This window comes from Lygodium microphyllum, chromosome 9 (genome assembly GCF_053477565.2).
Source record: "Lygodium microphyllum isolate KBCC chromosome 9, Lygodium_microphyllum_v1.1.10, whole genome shotgun sequence".
NCBI lineage: Eukaryota > Viridiplantae > Streptophyta > Polypodiopsida > Schizaeales > Lygodiaceae > Lygodium > Lygodium microphyllum.
In genome coordinates, this window is record NC_141143.1 from 24475873 (window position 1) to 24496720 (window position 20848).

Here is a 20848-nt window from a genome sequence, read left to right on the forward strand (position 1 = left end):
TATGGTCATGTAAAGTCAAGTGCATCCTCGACACCATTGACCTTTGAGATTTTGTTACAGTCCTATTCCCTAACCTACTATGGATCCCCATGTTGGAATGACCATGGAATTCGTAACTTTATAGGTTCTCTTTTTGAGTTGTGAAAATTTTGTGCTCGTGCATGTAAAAACACATTTGCACCACTGCAGAGGTCTATAAGAGATTGGCATCTCTCTACCCAAGTTCAGACATTTGGGCATCCCTCAAGTGCCCCAAGCTTCTGTCATTGCCTTTTTAAAAAGGTTCAATTGGTTTTTGAAGTCTTTGAGATCATCATCATTCCACTTAGTTTTATCACCAAATAAAAGAATACTTTGTCTAGTGTTTCCCAAACATTGGCTTTTCTATTCCGAGCTTGTCCATTATCAGCATGATCCTTAACTGCATTATGTAGGCACTTCCACTGATCGTATCTAATAGTTGAGCCACCATTCCTAAAGTTTATCTTACCAAGTCTCCCATGAAAGTCTAGGAACCTTCTAGCCTTCACTCCACCAATAGATGGCTTTTTAGGGACACAATTGCCATCCTTAGACTTTTGAAGATCTAGTTCAATAACAACATTACCACCATGCAAACCAATTGCAGATAAAACTTTTTCAATCTTTGTTATAGCATCTGTTCTAGTTGATAATGGCTTCAACTTCCATGCAAATCCTATATAAAGATAAACAAGCTTTTCAATTATCTTACAAAGCGCATGAAGTGTACAAATATGGGCATTTACTAAAGGAATATCTAGGACTGATTTAAACTATGGATCCTTGTTGTGCCTAGAGGGAGCTCTATTCCAATTGCTTGAGTTCAACTCTATGGCTGGGGACATGTAATATAGGCAAGGAGATCTAGAGTTGGCTCCCTTTGATACATTATACATACATTTAAGTACTTTTAAGTCACCGGCTATGTGCCACTCAATCTTATAGTTCCCAAATCCTTTAATAAATAGCTCTTCTCCTGCTTATTGTCTCTTAATAACATCAAGTATTGGTGTTCGATAAAAAATCTAATACAATATATCAAAATCCTCTGTATCTACTTCGAATGCTCCTAGCCACTAGATGTTGTGTTTCGATTGAACACTAAATGACATTGAGTAATTCCGATGATCTGATGAAAGTGCTCTATTCATCAAGGTTATAAAGACCCTCTCTAGTTTTGTACATTTTAGAATCTCACTTTCATCAAGTTTAACCACAAATTTAGCCACTCCTTGTGTCTCTTCTAGTGACAAGTCATAGAATCTAATCATTAAGCATTGTAGGGTGGGCAAGTCAAGGAAAATATTGTTAAATTCATTGAATACAACTTCCTTTTTATTGCCCTTGAAGCTAGCCTTCATATGAAAAGGCTCACCCAGAATCTCCATCACTTTATTATTCACTCTCTGTCTAATAGTTCTAACCACAGATGGCCTTGGAAGTATGCAATTACGTACTTGTCCTTGCTTCATTTTTTACTGTAAAAGCTGAAAAAGTTGTATATAAGCATCTCGACTGATACCAATATTATTTAGTGTCTTTTACACTAACTCAGTATCCAAAGAATGATCCTTTATAAATGACTCCAAGCATTGTTTCTTTGCCTTTTTAAGTTTCTTCCTCTTCAAAATATCTTTTGAAACTACTCAAGGAAGAAGATGATAATAAATTAAGATGCTTTCAAAGAATCTCTTTCACTTGCATTCGGTTTAAGAAGAGACCTAAACAAAATCAACATCACAAATCAATATAATTAATTATAAACAAAGTCATATTTCATATTTTTAAAGTGAAAAAAAATATACCTTGTTGCTTGGATTCTTTTACTACAACCATCTCCTCGTCTGAGACTCAATATATCTAAGAGTCTTTTGTTGATTTCAAAGGCCTAAAATAGTTTGCTTTCATTGATAAGATTAGATGCGTTTCTCCAACGAATGAATCCTCTATTGATAGCCCTCTAGCTTCTGTAGTAACTCCTTGTTATATTTTGATAAAAGATGATTTTCCAATTTAAGGACATTCTTTTCTGCAACCAAGTTGTGTATGACCTAAAAACCCATTATAACCATCACCAATGAACCTCAACAATGAAGAGCTATTATAGAAAGGCAAAGTGCTATTTTTGCTAGGATCTTTGGGATATAGCCTGCCATCTAACCAAAGATCAAGATTCTTCTTTTCTTTAAACTTGAGTATATGTTTCGTAGACTCTGTAATAGTAATGGGTTTTGTTCTCTTCCATATTGGTTCATACTCACTATCCAACTCAATATGAAGATGATAGAGAGGTCTTTTACTAGAGCTACAGAGATCATTGGATAACTGATCCATAGCTAAGGATGTGATTAAAATATTAGATTGAAAAACTATGCGAATTAGAAACAAGAAGGAAAACGGAGAAGAAACTAGTAAGAATGGGAAAGAAAAAAGAGAGTGAGAATGGAGGAAAGTAATCAAAGGTCGAACAAGATTCAAATTGAATATTAGTTTTCACTTTAATGAGGATGAGTAAAATCTTCATTATGATAATTTTTATCACCTTTATGGCAACCTAGATTTCTAGGTTGGATATGACCATGAGAATATTGCAACAATGACTTATTAACAATTTTTAATATATTTACTTACCAAAATATAAAAGGTTTTAAAAATCTTAAAAATGATTTTATTTCCTAAAATATTTTCTCTCTTTACGATCGCTTACAAGGCATTTTCGAGACCTCAAAACTCCCCTAATGAAGGTCGCATTGAAGGACGATGAAAGATTGACCAGAGATGTGGTGGTTGAAAATGGAGTAGAAAAAAAGATAGATGCTGCTATGAAGGAGAAAGTGAATCATTATTGTATGTTATATCATGCATCCATGGAGAAGTGGCTCACTTGGTACGAGCAGGCCAAAAAAGAGCGAAAGGGAGTGCAATCAAAATTTCAACGCAGTACACGTCATCAATTAGTTCGATATCCCGAAGGCATGGAGAAGATGCCACAGTTTATGTCTATGTGGTGGTTACATGAAGCTTTGATCGCAACTTCTTGCGAAGGGATAGAGGTCTCTACTGAGAAGTGTGAATTCTCAAGGGGATGTAGTCCAAAGGTGACAACATGCTTTATTTACTGTCATATCTAGATTTTATACACAATAACTAGTCTAACCATTTCAGTGTATACTACAAAATCTACAATACAGCGTCATTGCACGGACGACATTTCCATATTGAGCGCATCAACAAAAATGCACTCCACAATGGATTGTGGTGTCAAGGCAAAGTTCGAGCAAAAGAGCCGACGATGGACCACAAATCCAAATACTATAGTAGATGAGATGGGGTATTTTGAAAACTTGTAAAGGGTTATCTCAGTAGATTACCGTAGCTTCTCCATGATCATATTCGATGTATAGTGGTTTAAAGTGGTATTGGAAGGAGTTGGAGCAATTGTTTGACGAAGTCCATCTAGATTTCTGGAGATAGATTTCGAGAAAAGATAGACAGACATGTGCGACATGTTTGTCCTGTTAGGTCATTGTGAATAGATGCATGGCATTTTTAATTAATTTTTCCACGACATGAAACAATCACAAATGTTGATTCACTCTTATGTATAATATTGAATGTGCAATCTTTTATCCAAATTCCCAATAACCTCAATGGTGATATGTTGTGTCGTCAACACCTCGAAGTACACGAGTGTATGATCAAAGTAATGTCCCTGGTGTGGACGAGGGGAATATGCACATAAAGAGGTTGATGTTACGGAGGGTGGAGGGCGAAGAGGGCTTGGAGCATGCAAAGAGGAGACAAGCATGGGTAACGTAGATGAAGAGATAGGAGACCATTAATATTTCAAGAATGAAGTGGACTCCTCTCTCTGTGGTGACCTATCTATAGACCTTCCAGTGTAGCCGAGCTATACCAAAAGCTTGACATGGAGCCATAGGCCAGGTCCTATTTACATCCACTTGCTTAATTCGTTGATAATTCACTTTTAAAGTTAATTTAGAATATGCATTTTAATTAGCATCATTTATTTCAGAGTTATGTTGTCGTGCTTTACCTAAATTCTTATATTGATTATGCTAATATCATTTTCTGTCTATGCAAGTCACTTTGACGATACCTAGAGAGCAGGATAAGTCCAGGGATGGCTGATGAGGAGTTGCAGGAGATACTCATACATATGTCTCCATATCAAATGGCCCGCTTTAGAGATATGGCGGACTAGGAGTTGTCATGGATATCGTCAGGCCGTTCTATAAGGTCAGCACGCTCCGATGTTTCTATCTCTAGTAGGCGAGGTCAATGCTCTAGACTAGCCCCCCGGATGGAGGGGGTGGTTTTGGGAGGTGTTTCGAAGATGTAGATATTGTGAGCCCGCGGTCAGTTCGAGAGAGGATTGCTACTCCTTACCGGTTTCTGAGAGGGTGGCTCGAGTGGATGTTCTAGAGACACCGATACAGTGTCTCCGTCTCGTTCATCTGGTGGATACCTATCACCTCCAAGATTTGTCACACCTGTAGGGACATCTACTCCCATGACTCTGGGTCAGCCGTCTGTAGGTGGCATTCCTATGGGTGCTACTCTGAGAGATACTACCCCTACTGCAAGTACGCCAGATGTACAAGGGTCTCTTGGTTATGCCCAAGAGCGTGGTCGCAAGTGGGAGGCCACACCTTAGACATACCCTAATAGGATATAGATACCTCGTAGATCACAAGACGTGCTATGATCATGAATGATGAGGAAAGGAGGGTGATGTCTCGTATGAGAGAGTTGTGCTAATAAGTATTTAGGCACAATGTTATGGACAAATTCTCTATCTCACAGATTCCCCTATAATGAAGGATCACATAAACAAGATGGAGAAGATTTGGAATGAGCTTATTTCCCTTGGTAAGATCATTTCTTTAGAGGACCTAGTTGTGACACTTCTCACATCTTCTGTCGCCGAAATACGTTGTGTTCTAAGCCAATCTCCTCACCTCTTGCACAAGGGACACTCTCACTTGGCTAGTCTTAATGGTGCTTGAGCAGGATGCGTGTCACAAGGAGACAAATTTTAATGAAGCCAATGTACATGACCGTGCTTTTGCAGTATCATCCTTAGATAAAGGACAAGCCAAGCAAAAGAAAGGGAAGAAGTCCAAGAAATCTGAGTTTTCAAACTCCAATACCAATTCAAGGAGGAAGCGTAATGAATATCCGGAGTGTCCCCACTGTGGGAAGACCTCGCACCCCAAGGAGAAATACAAGAAGAAATACCCTCACCTTCATCCGAGAGCATAGAATGGAGCTAAATCATTGGAGGATAGAGCCTCCCTCTACCTCTACTTCTTAGTCTACACTAGTTATTTCTTATGAGTTAATGTTTCTTCACATCCATGAGATGGAGAAACCTTCTCTAACTGTCCCATCTTCTGAGAGGCCTTAGCTCATTGACAATGATGCATCGAGTCAAACTCCTCGTTGAGGAGATTGGCTTCCAGATCTTCGTTAATCTAAGGATACATCATTGGTAACATCTCATTGACGCCTATTCATGGTGATGGATACCCCCCCTTCCCAAGAGGTCACCCATCCCAGTATTTTTCACACCAATGCACACTTAACTAAAAGAATTATGGAAACCTGGCTCTATTTGGTCTAGGATTTAAACCTAGTCTCAACACATTGTCTTGCACCCATTGATACTCTAGCAAGTATGGATTGCATTTATAATATGCCCGCCGCCCCGCCTCCCCCAAGCCACACCTTGGTTGAGGTCATAATGCCATTCAAGTTCACCAATTGAAGCTCTAATACCATATTAGAAACTGGATGGGGGGCTCTACACATTCCCTTCCTCCCAAGAGGTCAACCATCCCAATATTGCTCACGCTAGTGCGTACTTAACTAAAAGATTCCCACAAGTTGGAATGGGCATCTAGGCCCCAAAACCTTAAGGTGATGGATGACCTCTGGACTATACAATTATGGAACTTTTGGCTCCATTAGGCTTAGGATTCAAACCCAGTCTTAGCAAGTTTTCTTGCATTGATTGTGAGCCGGTTTTCTCTAGCAAGTGTGGATTGCATTTCCAACAAGTCCTACATATTTCTAACTTGGGCTTCCATCTCTCCTCAATTCATGGCCTTACTAAACTCAATATCCAAGTTGTCTTCATTGACCAAGCCATCTTTGTTAAGGATTCTTTTTCAAGGGTCATTCTTGCAATAACTAGACAAGAGAAGGGCTATACAGGCTCCATTTCCCTTCCTTTGTGAAGGGCCCTCTGAGGAGGTTGTCCATTTCCAAACCCATTCATGATTTTGCATCAACCATCTCACACATTCTATCCCATCCTACACCATCTCCTTCAATGGTTCCTTCAAGTCCCCTAAACCCTTCAAAAAAGGATCCTTTGCATTTCAAAGGGGGGTTTCTAGGAGGAACTTTGCAGTCATCTTCGGACCTTCATTTGTTACAGTGGCCTATTTCCTTCATCATCAAGCCACCATCCCCTGCCGCCTAGCCCTTGGTTCCTATTCTTTCTTTGCAAGTTATGTGCCTTCAATAGCTCCTTGCTATCATCTCTCAATTGAGTCAAAGGCTTGGCTTACTCATCCACAACTAGAGTTTTCTAGAGTGATCCATTCAAGGCTTATCCACTCCCATTAGTCTATGGTGGTCTCCCATTGCAATGTCTCTCATTTGGAGAGGGGGTCTTGCTTCTTACCTACCGTTCTTCATCAACGAACTTCATCTGTAGTGGCACTCTTCTTACCACCCTCATTTTCATTTCATCTCCTTTGCCATTCCACCACATCCAAGGTCTGAGAGGGAGTGTAAACAAACATGTATATCCTGCAAAGTCATCTTGTGCATGAGACCTCAATCTGAGGCAAACAAGGACATTAGGAGCCCTATCATTGTGTTTGTTTGTCACTTTGTCTTTTAGGCACTCTAGATAGTGGATATATTAGTGCATTTCGTTTTAAGCATTGTGACTATTTTCGTCAGTTGGGAGGGCTGTCTTGGGTGCCCATGTTTTGGACCCAATCACTTGTGTATCAATTGTGGGCTTAGTTTGCCTATTTGAAGGTAATCGCCCCCGCCCCCCCCCCCCCCCCAAAAAAAGAACATCCATCCATTGTGATCATTCAACCAACCCTCCTCACTCTCTCTCATCCCTCTACTCCTCTAGTGCCCACATTGACTCTCAATGCTACATGTTAGGAGCTAACCCCTACAGCCATGTATCTTTCAACCATTGCAGTCAATTTGTTCCTTCTCTCTCATGCGTTCTTTCAAAATTCAACCTCCTCTCCATGTTCCCTTTCCTTTCCACTACACACTCTCATAGTTTGCCTCTCTATCGGCATATGCTTAATACAGCCCTATAAAAAGGATTCCCACAAACTATACCGAATAAGACCTCATATTTCCCTATGCACAAGATTCCTCTACCACATTATCCAAGACACAAGAAAATAATAGACCAGTAGACATGCACTTGTCACATGTCAAAGACTTATGCCTATTTGCACACACATGTAATAAAGCCATATGAGAGGAGCCTCCCCAAAATTGGGGCAACTAATACTTTTGCTTCAATGCACAAGGTTGGATATCCCATGTAACCTAGTAAATATAAAGCTACTATTATTGACCACAACTTAGCTACACTTCTCATCTCCATACTTGAGTTCGAGTTGAGCAATCGGGCCAACAGCCTAACAAAAACCATTAAAGAAGGGAATAGCTTCTTCCATGGCTCCACTGGTAGAAAAAGTCCTCTACCAATGAGCTTTACCAACAAAACTCTATTCTAACACTCTAGATTGAAAATTGCTAATCCTCCATTGGTCCTCACCTGAATACTCATGCCCCAAGTGACGTTAGTGTTGAGATATCGAGCTCCACTCGTGATATGCCAAGGTGACCGTTGTGCATTTATGTCACCGACTTGTCAGTTGTAGATGCGGTTGGTACACCGCCCATGAATAATAGCTAGATGATAGCTATCCTTATCTACTCTAGTTCATGGCTCAATTAGTATGCCACCTTAGTTAGTTGTCTTTGGTTTGAGACCCATATATAGGGTTCTTCTATTTCTTTGTATGAGACTTCTTTTTGGCACACACAACTAAGAAGAGGAAAACTGTTTTCAGCCTCCACCTTTGTGTGTATTCCCCCATTGTGCAAGCAAGAAAGCTACAAGTGAGGCTCCTTCCTTCTCTCCCACAATCTTGACAGTTAGATCTTGCTAGACTCCTGTCTCCCCCTTACCAAATTCAAACATCTCATAAACTATTCAACAACACCATACTAGTAATTGGCCTTGCACAAACTTTCTCTTTTGCCTCAATGCCAAAGGCTCTAGAAGAAGTCTAACTGCCCTAGGAAGGAGAAGTCAATGGACACTTTGACATTGAGAATAACATTCATTGATGCAAAAAGCATGTAACCATTAAAACATGTGGCTTTACAGGTTTATGCAATCTTGACCTGACCTTTCCTATCCTGCTCCAAGGGGAGCTGGTTGTTAAATCATCCAAGCATATGCAGATTTTGTTTAGAACATTGTATGAATAAGCGTTGACATATAGTTATTTCTTTTGGAGGAATGGGCCAATTGAAAGGTCACAATGCATAAGTCCCGTGTCAAACTGTTAATGGACTTCGATTTGCCTTGCGGCTTTTGGGCAAAGTAGTGACAAGAAAGGACTAGTGTCATCAGGTTGCCTGTTCATTTCTCACAACTCAATCAATTTTCTTGCCTTGCATGGTAATACCTCTTAGATTAGCAAAAATGTAGTCCCTCCCTCTCAACATTGAGTGGAACTGCAGAGAAAATGTACCTTTTCGGGCATAGTTTGACTGTCGGCTTGCAGTAGTTCCATCTGCAGCAACACACTGGATTAAGGGGAGACTTATTTAATACTAATCTCCGACACGAAAGACATATACAAATCGCTCTTTTGTAACTGGGTAACAGCAGGAATGCCTTCCACAAAGGTAACTATATGTGTGCATGTAGAAAGAATTTACCTTTCGTGCTGTTATCCTGGTTAGAGCACCCCTCAGGGTGGTTTCAACCATTTGAAGATCGGAAAGCGATAAGGAGGAGAGATTCTCACCCATCATGTAGCTGTGAATAATGAACAAAACAATGTAAGATAAAGATGTCAAACAGACAGTAGAAATTACCATCAGCCCAACAAAATTGTTACCTTTGAAGATCAGTCAATTGCTTGATACGCTGTTGTAAGTAGGTCGCTTCGTGTCTCCACGACTGTTTGAGAGAGAGAGAGCGAGCAAATTGGCTTACGAGACAAATGAATTGGCTGGCCATAGCAAATCATACTAACAAAAGCCAAAGATTCGATTTGATCAAAAATCTTGCCTATGATATTACAATGTATGGAGGTGAGATCAAAAAGAGTAGTGTAACTTTTATACACTAAAGCGTCCAAGTAAACAATTGTCAATAATCGATTTGCACCTGTCTAGGACAACGACTTCTCCAAGATGTGAATGTAAAAGGTAAAAGCATAAGTAAAATGAAAGAAGTGCAAGCAAAATGAAGGAATGTTGCCAAGCCAAGACCCGCTAGCTCAACTAGCTCATGAGATGGTGTGTTAAAACCCAAGGTTGAGGGTCTCACTAAGGTTGAGGGTTCCATCAAAAGGCTACAGTGAAGGCACCTTGTACAATGCAAAAATTTGATTATGGCTATAGTTGGCTTGTCTCACATGAACGTTGTAATGGGACCATTTGAGGGTTCCATCCTCAAAGGCTACAGTGAAGGCACCTTGTACAATGCAAAAATTTGATTATGGCTATAGTTGGCTTGTCTCACTAAGGTTGAGGGTTCCATCCTCAAATTTGATTATGGCTATGGTTGGCTTGTCTCACTAAGGTTGAGGATTCCATCCTCAAAGGCTAGAGTGAAGGCACCTTGTACAATGCAAAAATTTGATTATGGCTATAGTTGGCTTGTCTCACTAACATGAACGTTGTAATGGGACCATGTGTTGCATTTGTACTCAAAGGTTTGAGCACCCTTCTACTACAAGTCTCAATGTAAGCCTTGACATTCAATTAATACAATATTCTTTTGTGTCTAAAATGAAGGAAAGTTAGTAAAAAGCATTGAATAAAATGAATGTAAACAAGAAAACAAAACTCAAAGGTATACTAGCTTTTGTTTGTCTAGTACTAATCTTAGAGGTAGCAAACCAATTACTGGAAATCGATTCATCATATTGAGCAAAAGTAGTAGTCTATGTGAAGGGGAAGATGGCAAAGATAAAAACGAAAAGTATAATAACTACCAACCATATAAGCTTTCTTGTTGGTGAAAGCATGGGTGAAAAGTAAAGAAGAGAAAAGTGAGGAGGAAGGATTGAGAGAGGATAGGAAGACAAGGATGAAGAGGAAGAGGACAACTAAAATGTTTAGATGTACAAGTCTTCTTAGGTGTACAATTAAAATATTTGTGCTGAAGAAGTCTTCTTAGGTGTTTGGTTTACAAGTAAGAAGTTGGAAAAGCAATGTCACCTTACTCAAGAAGGGGGAGGTAACTAAAATGTCCCTATAGTTTATAGAAATTCCCAAAATCCCCCTCAAATTTAAAAAGATATACCCTTGAATCCTTTTTGTCAAAGCTATACCCTTGAATCCTTTTTGTCAAAGCTATACCCTTGAATCTTTTTGGTCAAAGTATATCGGAATTGAGAGATAAAGGGGTCTCGAACCTAAAGATCTCAATTTAGGCTATGGCAACATTCAAAAAGTAAATAAGAACCAATCTATCAATTCAATACTTTCTTTAACATTAGCAGAAAAGCATTTACCATTCATGTTTGGTACAACTTGAATCTCAATAATTTCCTATTTATCTACAACCAACCATCCATCTTTGTTTTTATACATTGACATATTTTGATTACAATGATACTTCTGTTAAGATGTGTATGTAGACAACATGTAAGTCCCTATAATGAAAAAACAACAACTAAATGGTTATTTACATCTGCTCCATATCTTCTTCTTTCCAAAAAAATTTGAGAAAATAGGCATAGCATATATGGCTTGGGCAGCTTCAATGGCAATTTTTAAATCATCCCTTTCACTCACAATTTGTGGAAGAAGCAGTTTAAATGAATCATTAATACAAGAGTCTATGAAAATATGACTTTAGCATTAGCAAGTTGCATCTCCCCAAATTCTCTCCTTTCACTTTTGGTTTTCATGGATAACATAAGTAGTACAAAAATTTTCTATCCATTTCGAATGGGATGTAATCTTCGGATCCAACTTGTGATCCATAAAAGTGTCACCATCCCCAAGGTAGCTAGCCACTTATGATTTGTCAAGCAATTTACAATGAATACTTGATGATTCAAAATTTTTAGTTGTTCCGTTTCTTTTGCACAAAGACATAAGTTCTCGATGATGAGAAACATTGTAGTTCCGCATGAAAGCAGTTCGAAGGATAATAGGATAAGATCTAACCACCAATCTTGAAAATTAAGAATTCCTCTACAAAGTAGTCCAAAAAAAGAAAGGAGAAAATCATAATATTGGGATAGGAGGGAGATTCATGCACCAATGGCCCTTACCCTCAAAAAACTATATGTGATTTTTTCATTTCTTTATAACTTATGCAAATTAAAAAGTTGTGCAATAATCTACAATTTACTTTTAGTCCATATCAGTTTCTTGGTAAAACTTCTTGGATATTCCCTCAATAGAGAAAAATGGGTAATTTGGCAATTCTTGTCAGTTCTATACAAATTTATACTTTGAAAATTGTGTACTCGATTCCTTTCTATACCAAGAATCTACCTTTAGTGCCTTGGACAAAAAAGATCATGAATGAGCTCAAGAATAGTGACATATGTCTCTATAAATCATGAGCTTTTTTATCTCACCAATGTAATACCAAAATTCATATTTCTATCACTGCACATGTATGTTGAAAAATTACTCTCATAGAAGCTTGCAAAATATTATGTATTGGGAATACTTGTGAGAGTTATAAGGGACAACTTTAAAAATTTGGCAGTGGAACTTTGGGAAATTCAATGAGATGGGGGGTCTAATGGAATTTTGACCAAATAGGATAGGCATATTGGTCTATTGGAACTTTGACCAAATAGGATAGGTATATTAGTCAACAATATTTAGGAAGTTCCCAAAAAGTTGGGGTATTTTGGGTCATTCTCCCAATAGTGAAATCGAAGTAAAACATGGGTGCAAAAGCAACAATCAAATGTAAGAGCAAAATTTGAAATGAACTTGGAGTAGAATCTGGCTCATTTATTGGAAGCAATGAATTGTATGCCATCAATAGATACACAATTTTACGTGTAAGGCCGATCATTTATTGGAAGCAAAGAATTTCATGTCAACAATAGATTTACAATTTTATGCGTAAGGACTTTGAAGCTTTGTTAACATAGCATATAGAAACAATAAATGTTCACAATGTTGTCTCTTTTGAGGGTGGTTGCTATATAGTCTTCTAGAGTATGGATTCCACTTGTATGAAGGTTAAAATTATGCTTTGATGCCTAATGTTATCCCTTCCTTTCCATCCATGTGCTTTGAGAAAACTCAACTATAGTGCTTGCCGCTTGGAAACTCAATTAATATTTTCTTTAGTTGCCCTAATGTTCTCTCTACTTCTTGTAAGCATATAGTGACTAGGATTGTTTGTAAAGATCTTCAACTTTATTTGATTGTCTCATTCCTTCTATTAAGGGCAAGTCTAGGTCTACTTTCACACAAGCTTTATGGAGAGCTTGTTTGAGGAGACTTCTCCATTCCATGGTTTATGGCAAGGGAGCTTGTGAAAGGAAATGATAATAAAAAGACAAAAGATGAGAGGGGTGTGTCCCTAATATTGTTTTATGCATTTCAAGTATGCATAGGATCCCCCCTATCACCCTTAGAGGAGAACTTGGAAATGGCTAAGAAGATCAATTCTAAAGGTGGTGGCAAGATCTTTGGGATGCTCAAAGACAAGTTTTGGTAAGATCAACTCTACAGGCATTCCATGGTGGCAAGACATTTGAAATGTTCAAAAACAAGAGTTTTGATAACTAGAGAAGATAGCTACTCTTTTATTGATTGGCGACTAATGAAGCCCAATGGTTTGGATGGGTGAGAAAAAAATTGAATAACCTATTGCAACTAGAATCTTGATAGTATCGTCAAGGTCTTCAATGCTTCTATGGAAGCTATGTTGTAGAAGTGAAAAAGAAAAAAAAAATCTATGAGAAGAGACATGGAATCATGCAGAGAACTTTGAGTGTTTTGGTGCGAAATGCTCCTCGCTCTAAGTATAAAGCTTGGAGGAGGAAAATCACTATACTTTTGAAGGCTACTCACCCTCATAAGCTAAACCTAGTGCTTTGGAAAGTAGTGATAAACAAATTTTCAACTAAGGATAGCCTTATACTTTGTCCACTTTGTAAAAGGGAATAAGAAAATGCACTGCATTTATTCTAAAATATCAAAAAATTAGATGTATGTGGAAATTGCTTAGGGATTCAATCAAGAGTGTAGGATTTATTGATGATATCACCATAAAGCTAGCCTTATTTAGTAGTGACCAAGGATGCATTCATAATGAATCTCTAGAATTTGTTGAGGATGGTTACTACAACCATCATTAGGAAGAAAGGATGGACTTTTTGAAAGATCCATTCCTCTAGAAAAATATATAGCATAATGCATGCACCCTCAAAAGAGTTCTAACCTTCATACAAGTAAAGTCCATTCCTCTAGAAAAATATGTAGCACTACCCTCAATAGAGGCAACATTGTGAACATTTAATATTCTATATATGAAGCCATTGGAGCTTCAAAATCCTTGCCACATAAAAATATAAACTTTGATTTTGTCCTATAATACAATACTCTTAAGTATGAATAATTTTTTATCTCTTTAGAGATGGGAAGGAAAGGATCATACATCAAACCCGTTAGAGAAACCAAGTTTGAAAAGAAGATTTTCTTTACCACACTATAGCAACAATAGTTTGAGTTGCATCCTCAACTATGGCACGCTAGAGACACTAAGTTCATGGAAAACCTTCATCAAGTGATTAAGAGCAATGCCTTGATAAAAGGACTAGTGGAGTAGTGTGGCCTAAAACCATACATATGAGCATTATGTGAGATCCTCACAGATATCCCCTATCCATGGTTTTATAATGCATAAATTTATCAATGGGGTAGATATCTACATCACCTCTTAAAGAGGCTTTTCAAAGATAGATCTCCAATTGGCCATCAATGCTTACAAAGCCTAAAAGATCCTATCCTTCCTTCTGACTCTCATAAGGCTATAAGGGCCTTCTCCTCCTATTTGGGACACATCTCTTCATAGATTTTGTCATTGTCTACTTGTATGAAGGTTAGAATTACTCTTGATGCCTAGTGTTATCCCCCTCTTACTATTCATGTGCTTTGAGAAAAATCAACTATAATGCTTGTCAATACAATTTAATATTTTCTTTAGTTGCTCTAATGTTCTCTCTACTTCTTGTAAGCATTGTAAACTTGGGCCATTTGGCAAGATCTTCAACATTATTTTAGGAGTAATAATACACTTTCTTTTAGGAGTTCACGCAACCAAGGGGATTAAATCCAAAATTTAGAAAACTATTTGGATTTGTTATAGCCACTCCTATGTGCGAGAGCTAGGTTGGCATGGGTTGAGTAGCACACACGCTCCCCCTTCCACTAAGTTCACACCAATGTTGCTAAAGGAGGAGGAAATGACAACCTATCCCTAGGTGAGCGAGAAGAGCAAGCCAACACACATGCTCCCCTTCTGCCAAGATCACACCAACGTTGCTAAAGAGATGGAAATGACAAAAATGACTCCCACAAGACATCTATGGTTGAAAATAGTTTAAACATGGAAATACAATTGGACGTGCTAATCTAGTAGGGAAAGCCAAGGTTAAGATAACCCCCCAATCCATAATGCACGCCCATAAGGTGGGGTGCAATACAACCCTAAAGGACATTGAGAAAAAAAGCATGAGAAAGAAAATATTCCATAATACCTAAAAGTTCATCACTTGTCCTTGCTATGTGTGCGCATGCATGTCAACAAGTGTGCATGTGTCGGTTACCTTAGTTGCTTGCCAAGATATTTGTGATTTCAAGCAAGATAGAGGAGAAAGGGACCCTTCTCCACATATTGGAGACATCTAAGAAGGTTTTGTCAAGTTATTTGTGAATTTGAAGCAAGGAAGGAGTCCCTCAGGATTTGTCAAGCTATTTGTGAATTTCAAGCAAGAAAGGGCAAGGGCTCATATCAGAGAAACCTATGAACGCTTTTATGATGGGGTCTCAATATGTTCACAACCACCACCAAGCTATACGTGAATTTTCACAAGGGAGAGCAAAGGGGTAAGAGAGAATGGCTCACATATTAGAGATGTCATGTGTCACCTATAGTAGAGCTATTTCTTAATTCTAGTGAAAGAGGAGAGATAAAGGAGGGGACTTTCATATTTTGGAGATGGTGTAAAGAGTTGTGTGACACAGAGCCTTGGGCTATTCACACTATTCATAAATTTGGCAAGGGGAGAGGTAGGAGACACTTTCCTTTTACATGTTGGAGACAATATACACTTTGGCCAAAGAGCCATTTGAACCCTTGAGGCACTCATATTGCTATTCATATAATTTGGCTAGGGGAGGGGTAGGAGACACTTCTCTTGCACATGTTGGAGATGGTATACACTAGGCCAAAGGCCGTTTGTGAACTTGGAGGAAGGGACTAGGAAGTCATTATTAGTAATGTTACTAAAATTTATTGTAGAGGGGGTTACTAAAATTTATCGTAGAGCCACTAGAGAGCCCTTATTAGTAAGGTTACTGAATATTATCGTAGAGACCTAGTAATGTTACTAAAATTTATCAAAGGGTCAATCATGCACATAATGAAAGGTGCTTTTGCTCAAAAGAACAATGTAGCACATTTCAAATCAGTTGCAAAAGGGTGTTTTTGCTTAAAGCCTATTCATAAATTGGGCAAGGGGAGGGGTAGAAGACAATTCTCTTGCACATGTTGGAGACACTATACACTAGAGCAAAGGCCTTTTGTGAAACTAGAGGAAGAGATTAGGGAGTTGTTTAGTAATAGTACTAAAATTCATTTACTAAAATCTATAAGAGGGAAGTCAATCATGCACACATGAAAGGGCTTTTTGCTCAAAAGAACAATGTACCATGGTTCAAATCACTTGCAAAAGGGTGTTTTTGCTTAAAGTGAAAAATGTTACACAATTCAAATGGCTTGCAAAAGGTTCTTATGAGGTCTCACGTGACTCCAAGGGAAAACATATTATTTGTTTTTCTCTAGCCACCATTTTTAAATCACCACAATGCATTTGATCTTAGTAACATTTGAATCTCTTGGAGCACAAGAATCATCACAATGCACTTGCTCTTAGTAACGTCCGAATCTCTTGTAACACAAGGTTTCAAAATTATTGTGCTAGTCAATTATTTAGTCAGGTGACAAAACATTGGTCCCTTCACCCTACTACTGGGAATCTTATTCTGCATGCTTTATGCTACCTTTTTGGCAACAAGGTGAATCTCATTATGCATGCCTTGTGCTCTCTCTATGGAAGCTCGTTGTCCATGCCTTATACTCATCTCTAAGCAAGATAAATCTCATTGTGAAGCAAGGTGAATCTCATTGTGCATGCCTTATGCTCTCTCTATGGAATCTTATGGAATCTCAATGTCCATATCTTATGCTTCTTGCCACTTTTTGTGACTTTTTGCCTCATACAGAAGTCTACTAACATAAGAAAAACAAAAACTAAGACAATGCAACACAAAGTTCAAAATTCATGGTTTGTGGTTGTGCCATCACTAGGGTTCGAGATATGTGGTTATGGCAGGTAGGGTCTAAGTATGCTCATCTCTTCCCCAAACTCTTGAACTATCACCACAAATGCCACAAATACTAAGGGCCTCCACCATCATCACAAATACTAAGAGACCTCCACCTATGCTTTTTCTCATCTCTTTCCAAATCGATGGCAACTCTTATCTAAAATTCGGATCTCTCAGACCTATGAATACCAAGTTCTCTCCACTATACACTCCATTATTATTTTGTATTCCATGTGAAGGATAGTTTTAAAAGGATAAATTGAACTCTCACCACAAATACTAAGGGCTTCCATCATCATCACAAATACTAAGAGACCTCAACCTATGCTTTTTCCCATCTCTTTCCAAATCAATGGCAACTCTTATCTAAAAGTCAAATCCCATAAGACCTATGAATACCAAAGTTCTTTGCAAGATACAATCCATACTTACTACATATTCCACATGAACCACATTTACCCTTCATTTAGATTTTACTTTTTAACATGCTAAATTTATGAAACATTGTGGAGTCATTGGCATAATATGTATAACAATAACAATGACATGTTGCAAATATATTCCATAACTATTCCACACAAATCACATTCCTCATATCAAAATTATGAAACTAGCCTATAGCATTTATTCTTCATTTTAGATTCATGAAACTAGCCTATATATGCTAATAGTCTATGATGTTCATTATTCATATAAGATTTTATAAAGCTAGCCTTTTATGAATTGTTTAAGCATAACATGCATTTCATTCTTCATGTTTCATACATAAGTTGTTTATGGTATGTTTAAGCATTAACATGTATAAGAAACTCGTCTAAGATTCATTCTTCATGTTAGATTTATGAAACTAGCCTTACATGCAAAATTTATGAAGATGAGCTGTTTTATGGATCGTCATCAACATAACATGTATCATAATAACACTAATGTCGTAACATGTATAAAAATAACATGCTTCATCACATGTATAATCATAACGTTTTGAATGATATACCAATACATGCCATATTTATGAAGATGAGCTGCTCTATGGATCGCCATCAACATAACATGTATAAAAATAACATGTTTCATCACGCGTATAATCATAATATTTCAAATGCTATGTTGATACATGTTAGATTCATGAAGATAGATGAGTAGTTTTATGGATTGTCATCGACATAACATGTATAAGAATAGCATGCTTCATCACATGTAGATTATAACATATCAAATGCTATGTTGATACATGCTAGATTTATGAAGATAGATGAGCGGTTTTATGGATTGTCATCGGCATAACATGTATAAAAATAACATGCTTCATCACATGTATAATCATAACGTTTCGAATGCTATGTTGATACATGCTAGATTTATGAAGATAGATGAGTGGTTTTATGGATCGTCATCAACATAACATGTATAAAAATAACATGCTTCATCACACATATAATCATAATGTTCCTAATGCTATGTTGATACATGCCAAATTACTAAAGATAGATGAGCTGTTTTATGGACCGTTGTCATTGGCATAACATGTATAAAAATAACATGTTTCATCACGTGTATAATCATAACATGTATAAGGATGACATGTTTTGAATACTATGTTGACTCATGCTAAATTCATATGTTTATGGGGCCATTAGCAATATGCAAAGCCACAACCCCCTTCAATTTTTAAGCTTAAATTTGAGTTTCAAATTTGCAAATCCACAATCCCTTTCCCTTGTACAACTTACCATGATAGCACTAGCATTGAGTTTTCAATCTACAAATCCACATTCCCCCCTCCCTTCTACGAATTACCTCCATGGTTGGTTAATGGTAGTGCATCTCCTATAGAAGACTTAGGACGACCCTCCATTCCTTAAAGATGAATTGGCTGGCACTGTTCGTGGTGCGAGCAACACTTGAAAAGTAGTAGACGAGATCATTTATCGCCGCAACGAGAGTATCATGTGGAGATCACCACTTCCTCTTTAATCGTTCAACCAATTTGGATCATGAACACAGAAGATGACGAGAAACATGATCGTATAAAATTAGACTCACATTTATTATGTCTTCTTTGTGAAGTAGTAATTTTGCAGAAATGCAGCCTTAGAAGTTAGCGGATCCATGCTTACGGACACCACGTGAACACAATTGAGTTAAGTTTGGAACGAGTCTGCCCACGCAGTACAAAACAGAAAAGTTTCGCGTCGTCATTCGTATGCATAGAAAATACAGTGAAATTCAGTGCGCACAAAAAAGTTCGTAACAATCGCCAGATGGACAGGTAAAACTGCAATACGTATTACTTAACACGGAAGTTAACTGCGTACTTCGGGAAGTCCTTAGGCCTTAACTGGCTCTCGTCAGGAGGAATTAGAAATTCAGCGCATTGAGACACAACAAACGCGTGGGCCCACGAGTGCTAGATCTTTTCTAAGGTTAAAACAACTATATTTCATTCACTTCATAAGAGAAACAGGGAAAATTGAATGGGCCTCTCCCAAACGAGAAAGGCCGTACCTCTCCGTCTTGCAGCAGCAGACGGTTGGTCGACGGAAGGTCCATATCATTGCACTGCCGATAGCGTTCCAGAATGTCCAGCGTGCTAAAACCCCCAAAATTCAGTACACGCACAGAATAAAGCATGCATGTTGCCTAAATTACACCACGGTCGCAGCAGCTGTGTGAAGGGTTCAATACCTAAATTGCCTAAATTGCATGATGAGATGCGCATGTGCTGTGTGAAGGGTTCAATACCTCGAGCTCGCATACTCATACATCCTGTTGGTGGAGGAGAAGATGATGACCGCCACCTGTGCTTCACAGAGAACGGAGAGCTCGTAGGCTTTCTTGAAGACACCAGTGCGGCGTTTGGAAAAGGTCACCTGGCGACTGGTGCTGCTCTCGGTGCGACGGACTGCGCCTGGCGAGACATGGCTACTGGCAGGAGCACCTGTCTTGGTTAGGCTGGACGAATCCGGCAGCCATGACATCAGAATGTCGGAGCGTCTGCTGCTGTGACGGTCGGCTCTTTCCTCCGCCAGCAGCATGTGCGTCCCTCCTCCGCCAGTGCCTCCCTTTATCTCCATCTCTCCCTGAGCCTCGGTATACGGGTCCCTTTCTCTCTCGCGCGCAGGCTGAGAATCTCTCTGTGGAAACCCTGGAGGGCGGGGCGGGAAGGTCGCGGGCAAGCACAGGTGCACGAAAAGAGAGAGGAGCATCAAATCGCCGTCAGCACAGGTGCAATAAGTGCAAAAGGTTGGACGCAGATTTCCCTTAAGGGGTGTGGCAGTGGTGCACATAAAGCATAATATCAATAGGTGTGGAAAAAAGACGCAGGCTTAACCCTAACTGGTCTTGGGAGGGAAGTAGTTGGTTTTATAACTAAAATGCTAAAATAATAGTCAGTTTTTATTGAGACGACTTTCACTTTCAAGTTTCAATCATTTTTTAAGAATCTTGCTTGGAAAAAATACATTAAAGGGCAGTTTTATGTGAGCACTGTGTGTGTCTCTTGTGACCTCCACCCACTAAGGGAAAAGTGGTCTTCAAAAACCAAGACTATCTTCCATTATAGAATTAGATCGGTTACATGCGGACGGCCATTTCGGGAAAAAGAGAGTGTGCACCGATGACATGTCGCATTTTAACAGGCCACAAAATTCATGAACATTGGACACTTTTGGGCAGGGGATCTCCCCCATCCTAAAAATCATCCATGCCCACTAGATAACAAATTATATACATTAGAAAAATATATCACACCTGACAGCAATTGAGCCTCCACCAATGGGTGTTTGTCAAAGCCTTCGTGATTCCAAGCACCACAAGTAAACAGCTGTTGCTAACAAAAAAAGACATTGTCTCCAAGATGCCTAATAGAAACAAAGCTTCCTCTTCAATAGCGAAATCTTCATCCTTT

The 20848-nt window shown here is 38.6% G+C and overlaps 1 protein-coding gene across 4 annotated transcripts in view; it reads right to left on the bottom strand.

Moving 5' to 3' along the window:
• The window catches only part of LOC148030875 (agamous-like MADS-box protein AGL1), a 54492-nt gene extending 34222 nt beyond the window's left edge, over positions 1–20270 (bottom strand). For 2 of the 4 annotated variants that reach the window (XM_087684405.1, XM_087684406.1), the window contains exons 1-5: positions 19684–20270; positions 19447–19531; positions 9234–9295; positions 9052–9151; positions 8862–8903 (exon numbers count right to left, since the gene is read on the bottom strand). In XM_087684405.1, the coding sequence (XP_087540531.1) occupies positions 8862–8903; positions 9052–9151; positions 9234–9295; positions 19447–19531; positions 19684–20228 (834 nt within the window). In that variant the 5' untranslated portion in view covers positions 20229–20270. The remainder of the gene's footprint in view (positions 1–8861; positions 8904–9051; positions 9152–9233; positions 9296–19446; positions 19532–19683) is intronic. The other 2 variants (XR_015691822.1, XM_087684408.1) reach the window with 2 other exon arrangements.
• Positions 20271–20848: the final 578 nt, after the last annotated feature.